This window comes from Setaria viridis, chromosome 9, assembly GCF_005286985.2.
Source record: "Setaria viridis chromosome 9, Setaria_viridis_v4.0, whole genome shotgun sequence".
In the NCBI taxonomy this organism is placed as follows: Eukaryota; Viridiplantae; Streptophyta; class Magnoliopsida; order Poales; family Poaceae; genus Setaria; species Setaria viridis.
In genome coordinates this window covers 37,278,649-37,284,142 of record NC_048271.2, presented here as the reverse complement: position 1 = coordinate 37,284,142, position 5,494 = coordinate 37,278,649, and the positions used below count along the sequence as shown (strand labels likewise).

General features: G+C 53.3%; 1 protein-coding gene across 1 annotated transcript; it reads right to left on the bottom strand.

Moving 5' to 3' along the window:
- Positions 1 to 3,647: 3,647 nt before the first annotated feature.
- Positions 3,648 to 4,937, bottom strand: LOC117835606 (uncharacterized). The gene has a single exon (XM_034714958.2). The coding sequence runs from the start codon at positions 4,795 to 4,797 to the stop codon at positions 3,889 to 3,891; it is 909 nt and encodes a 302-aa protein (XP_034570849.1). The 5' UTR covers positions 4,798 to 4,937; the 3' UTR covers positions 3,648 to 3,888.
- Positions 4,938 to 5,494: the final 557 nt, after the last annotated feature.

Here is a 5,494-nt window from a genome sequence, read left to right as displayed (position 1 = left end):
ACGGGTTGATGGACTAGTACTCCTAATTAGTATCTAAACGTTCGATATGATAGGGGCTAAAGTTTAGCCCTGGGAACCAAATGGTTCATAAAGTTCTAACCAACTAAACTTTAGTTAGGAGTGTTTGGATCCACTAGAAGCTAAATACTAGTTGTTAAAAATAAATTACCATATTATTCTTCATTAATCGCACATTTATCTCCTCCCCCAGCAAATTGTTTGGGTCGTGGGGGAGTTTACCGAGAATATGGAGGGGTAAATCTGTCTTTAAACATATTTACCTAGATTTAGCTAGTTAAAATATACTAAAGTGCTAAATTTTAGCTAGAAGTTTTTAGCTGAATTTTAGCTACCTGTTTGGATCATTAGTTGCTAAATTTAGCCAACTAAACTTCAGATGGTGGATCTAAACAGACCTACGTCTCCATCTCCTGGCCTGGAGCCTGGAGGGAGGTCAAATCTATAGTGGTGGTTACTGGTTAGTTAGCACTTAGCACTGACGGTTGACGGTTGATTATCAGTTATCACTCCGTATTCAGTTAGTTACGAGCGGTTGGCATCACCTGGAGCATGATGACGACGGCTGAGGCGAGAGGGTGCAGGCACGGCGGTGTGCATCACATGTTGCGGTGTTCCCCGGCCGGGGTGGCCGCCTCAGGACAAGCAGATAGACGCAGTAAATGAGTGTCTTTCGCTCACTTGCTTGATGCTTGGCTCGGATATCATACTGCTACTGTTAAATCGAAGGAAATCATACTGCTACTGTTAAATCATACTGCTACTGTTAAATCGAAGGAAATCTACTTGATCGTTCGTTCGTTCGTTCATTCATTCAGTGAGTAGTAAAGATTTTTGCGACTGTTCGTGAATCTCCTGTCGTCAGAGAGCACTCGCTGTTCCCAAGGAGAAGCCGGTGGCTCTCGGGAAATGCCGCTGCAGAATTCAGAGCAAAGTCTGGTCGTGGCGAGAACAAACGAGGGCCTTCGTTTAGTTTAGGCCTTGTTTAGTTGATCAATTTTGGAGATGTAAAATTCTTGTTCCAGCACTGTAGCACACTGTAGCGTTTCGTTTGTATTTATGAATTATTATCCAAATATTGACTAATTAGGCTCAAAAGATTCGTCTCGCAAAGTACAACAAAACTGTGCAATTAGTTTTTAATTTCATCTACATTTAGTACTCCATGCATGTACCGTAAGTTTGATGTGATGGGGAATCTTCTTTTTGCATAGTGTTAAAGTTGGGAGTTGAGAGTAACTAAACATGGCCTCAGTTGCTTAAAGTTTGAAGGTGCAAAATTACTGTTGCAGCACTATAGCACACTGTAGCGTTTCGTTTGTATCTGTGAATTATTATCCAAATATTGGTTAATTAGGCTCAAAAGATTCGTCTCGCAAAGTACAACAAAACTGTGCAATTAGTTTTTGATTTCGTCTACATTTACCGCAAGTTTGATGTGATGGGAAATTTTTTTTGCATAGTGTCAAAGTTGGGAGTTTTGGGGACTAAACAGGCCGAGGTTTCGATGAGCCCGGGATTCTCGGTGGTAGTCTGGTAGATCAGGCAATCGAGTGAAAAAGCGGCGCGGTGATTCCCGTCAGTCTTTAGCATCCATGCTCAATTGCTCACAGGAACCTGAGGGAAACAACACGGGAGAAATGTCACGTTTGTCACTGGGGCGCTAGTGCTAAACAACGATTGCGATACCTACCCAACGATCCGTGCTTACGGAGGCGGTGGTCCATTGGACCATCGCACAGCCACCGCGCTCGCCCCCGCTGTCAGCTCAGGTGCCTTCGGAAGAGACATGGTAACATGCCAATAGCCCGGGCTCCCTGAGCAGCGGACCAGCCGTGCACACACAAGACACAATACAAGATCCAAGACCAAGAGGCAGGGAGCGAAAATCTCACGGCGGCATCCCGGTGGGGCCCGTCTGTCAGCCAGCCAAATGTATGCCCTGCCAGCCAGATCTACGCAGTTGTTTTAAAACACAGGTTGCGGGGGTAACACAAGTAGTTAATAGTTACGCGGCCAGTTAGCTGAGGGGCCAACATGATAGAGTGATGACGAGGACAAGTCATACAGGCAGCTCGCAGCTACCCTGATGCAGGTTTCTCATTGGGGGAAAAAACGGAATAGAAAAACTGTTTCCAGCATAGGAAACGGATGGTCTCAAATTTGTACACCACTGTTCAGAGCTGTCAACTTCTGATCGGCATGTCGGATCCTTTTGCCTTTCCGGATAAGCATCTCGTACCATGCGTGCGTGCGTGCAAAAAGACCACGTTGAAGTCCCAGAGCTGAATGTGTGTAGTGTGCCCATGCTAAGTGCTAACGCCATGGAACATTAACCTTTCGAATAATCCAGCAAGCGCTGAGATGCAGAACAACAGATTCTGTGCAAGTGTATGATCAGCGCACATGGGGATACAAGTCATAAAGGTTGTGTCCCAAACCCAAACGAAGCACATGAATGAAACAACAAATTTGGCGTGTCGACACATGGACGGAAATTAAACCGAAGAGTGGCCAAATTTGATCGAATGTACTGAACCTTGGGTTATTGCAGCTTTGATTAACGATTGTCACATCTCCCAAAAGGGTGATCCAGATGGACATCGGACATTCAAACTGAACAGGAAAGTTGCACTGCAGCACCCGCTGTCCCTGGAGAAGAGCCTCCTTCGGACCCAAGCAAGCAGGAGTTGTCCATCGCTGCTGCTTAACCTGAAAATGTCACCGGGTTCTACCTCGCATTTACTTCCCATTAACATCCCCCGGACGCCTTGCAGTTGCCACCAAACGAAACGAAAACATCTCGCCCGTATTCAATGAGAACGCCATCGGAAACACCAAGCAGCAGCAGCTAGCTAGCATTGCAAAAGTGAAACCCATGAAGAACATGAAGTGATGAGAGGGAGAGCAGTGTCCTGTGATTTCTTTCCCTCTCACTCTGAAGAAAGGAAAAGGAAAAAGGCAGCGAGGACAGTGCAGGACAAGAGAAAGAGAGATCGGCAGCGAGCAAGTAGCAAGCAAGGCATGGGACTCGCAGGACAGCACCATGACAAGGGTCCAAGCAAAGCAAGAAGCTGGTAACATCCAACACGAGCCCCCCGGCACCGGCAGCAAGAGCTCTGTCTCCGGCAGCCTTTCTCAAGATGTTGCCAACGGCCGTTTACTCCAAACCTGCCAAATCGCGTGTCACGGAGGATAACATCTTCGCGCCCGCTAAATTATGACCGCAGGCTCCCCCGGCCACGGCCATGGACCGGCGAAATGGCGAATGGAACAAGCGAGTGGCGACGGCGAGAGGAAGAAGAGAACACGGGCGCGGCGCCAAAAACACTTTAAACCTACGGCGACAAATCTCTGAGCTGGAAAAAAAAAGGGAGTGAGGAGCCGTGAGCCTCCCCCCGCTGTCACGGGGAGCCAGCCGGTCCGGGCGATCCGAACCGTGCACGGGGCGAGACGCGCACGGACATGATTCGAGAGGTGGTGATCTGGGTGTGCTTTGGGCTCCCTGTGTCCTCTGCACTTTGCAGTAGAGCAGGGGCAAACAAGGCGATGGTACATTGCATGCAGAGCAGAGCGATGCAGAAGACTGAGGAGAGGAGAGGAGCTGCTTCTGTTTGAATGGACAGCCGAAAGCAAAATGTTTCTATACCATTTCGAGATTCAAACCCAAAAAAGCAGTGGTTTTTGTACTGATTTTTACAGGGGGCACCATTTCCTGTTGCTACCACACCCTGGCACTCCGGAAAAGCAGAGCAAAGAGGAGGCCCAAAACGATGAGAGAGAGGAGCCTAGCGATTAGCATGGTGATCAACGAGAGGGTTAACGGTCACGGTGGTTGGTTGGTTAGTGCTCTAGTCCGGGAGTCGGCGGCTACACCTTGTAGATGATGAGGAAGCAGGGGAGCACGGCGCGGCTGTCGAGGACAACGAGCTCGCCGTTGCCCATGTCGATGGAGTCGTAGGCGGCGGCGCCGGAGGCGTGGGCGTGGCGCGGGGACGGGTCGTTGGCGGGGCGGACGCGACCGGCGATGACGCGGCACACCAGCATCGCCCTGCGGCCGGTGGCGGTGCCGCCACCGCAGGCCCCGGCAACGCTGGCGTGCGCGGCGCCGCTGCAGGCGAACGTGCGCACGGCGGAGGCGGACGCGCCGAGGCGGCAGGTGGCGACGCCCGCGCCGAACACCCCGCCGGGCGCGTCGGCGGGCGAGGAGCGGCACTGGAACCGCATCATCTCGTTGCCGTCGGCGCCGCACCGCGCCGCGGCGCCGTGCGCGCGCGCTGCGGCCCGCGCCTCCTCGAACCGCGCCACCGCGCGCGATGCGCTGTGGACGCGGAACAGCGCCTCCACCGACGGCTCCGGCGCCCCCGACGCGCCGCCCCACCCGGACGAGAAGATGAGCTCGACCACCCGCCGCGACGAGTGGCCCTCCGGCAGCTCCGCCATCGTCAGGAACGCCGAGCTCACGGGCGGCCCCGGAGCCGGCGACGGCATGAACAGCGCCCCGGCCGCCTCCTTCGCCATCGCCATCGGCTTCGGCTTCTTCTTGGGCCGTGGACGTGGCTCCCGCGCTTCCCTCCGCCTGTCCCTCTCCCTCCCCATCTTCTTCCTCCTGGCCTGCTGCGCGTACGCCACGGCGTCCATCACGTCCGCGGCCGCCGTAGTGGCGCAAGAGAACGGAAGCGGCGGCGGCGGCTTCTTGGCCGGGGTCGGCGCGACGGCGGCGTCGGTGACGGCGTAGGAGGACCTGCAGCTGAGTGAGCGCACCCACGCCGTCGCCATTGTCCGTCGCCGCGGGAGCTCCAGCCGAGCCCAGCTCCTGTGGTTGGCTTGGGGTGGGTGGTGGTGGACTGGTGGTGGTGGCCGTAGACGGCTGGCTCGTCTCCGGGTGTTATTATGGCTGCAGATTTATGCACACCCCCCTGCCTGTGGGGCGCCGTGTCACTGACATTATTACACTGCACTTCTCGCGCCCGCTTGCTAGTCTACCTCGCTTGTAATGTCCTCCAGTGACAGGTGGGGACAGCCTTGTTGGTCCGGCATGTCAGTGACTGTGATCAGATGTGGCAGGAGTGGCTTTAGTTTTACATCGCAGGTTCGTGCTGGATTTGGAATTTGGGTCTGATTTGGTTAATCCTTACGAATTTTGGTTCCATTTGGGCTCATGATTTGTGGGGGAATGGGGAATGGGCGATCGGGCCCATTTTGAGTGGACATGTTAAGATCAGGGGTGGGAATGATCATTTGGATTTGGATCCCTGCTGCCCCGTCTGCTGCCTCCAAGAACTCCGTCCCCCACCACTTTTGCTGCTGATTTTTGTCTCTTTTTTAGCTTTCTTTTTCTCCTTTTTTACCCTTTCTTTGTTGGAGCTGTGGTGCCGTGGTGGTGGTTCAGACGTGAATTCAGTGGGCACCTTCTTTTTCCTGCAATCGTGGCTGGGTACAGTTTCGTGCGGTTTTGTGTGGCACGCGTCGGTCA

Excerpts from the sequence above, each read along its gene's own strand:
- LOC117835606 (XM_034714958.2), bottom strand. The coding sequence starts at position 4,797 with ATGGCGACGGCGTGGGTGCGCTCACTCAGCTGCAGGTCCTCCTACGCC.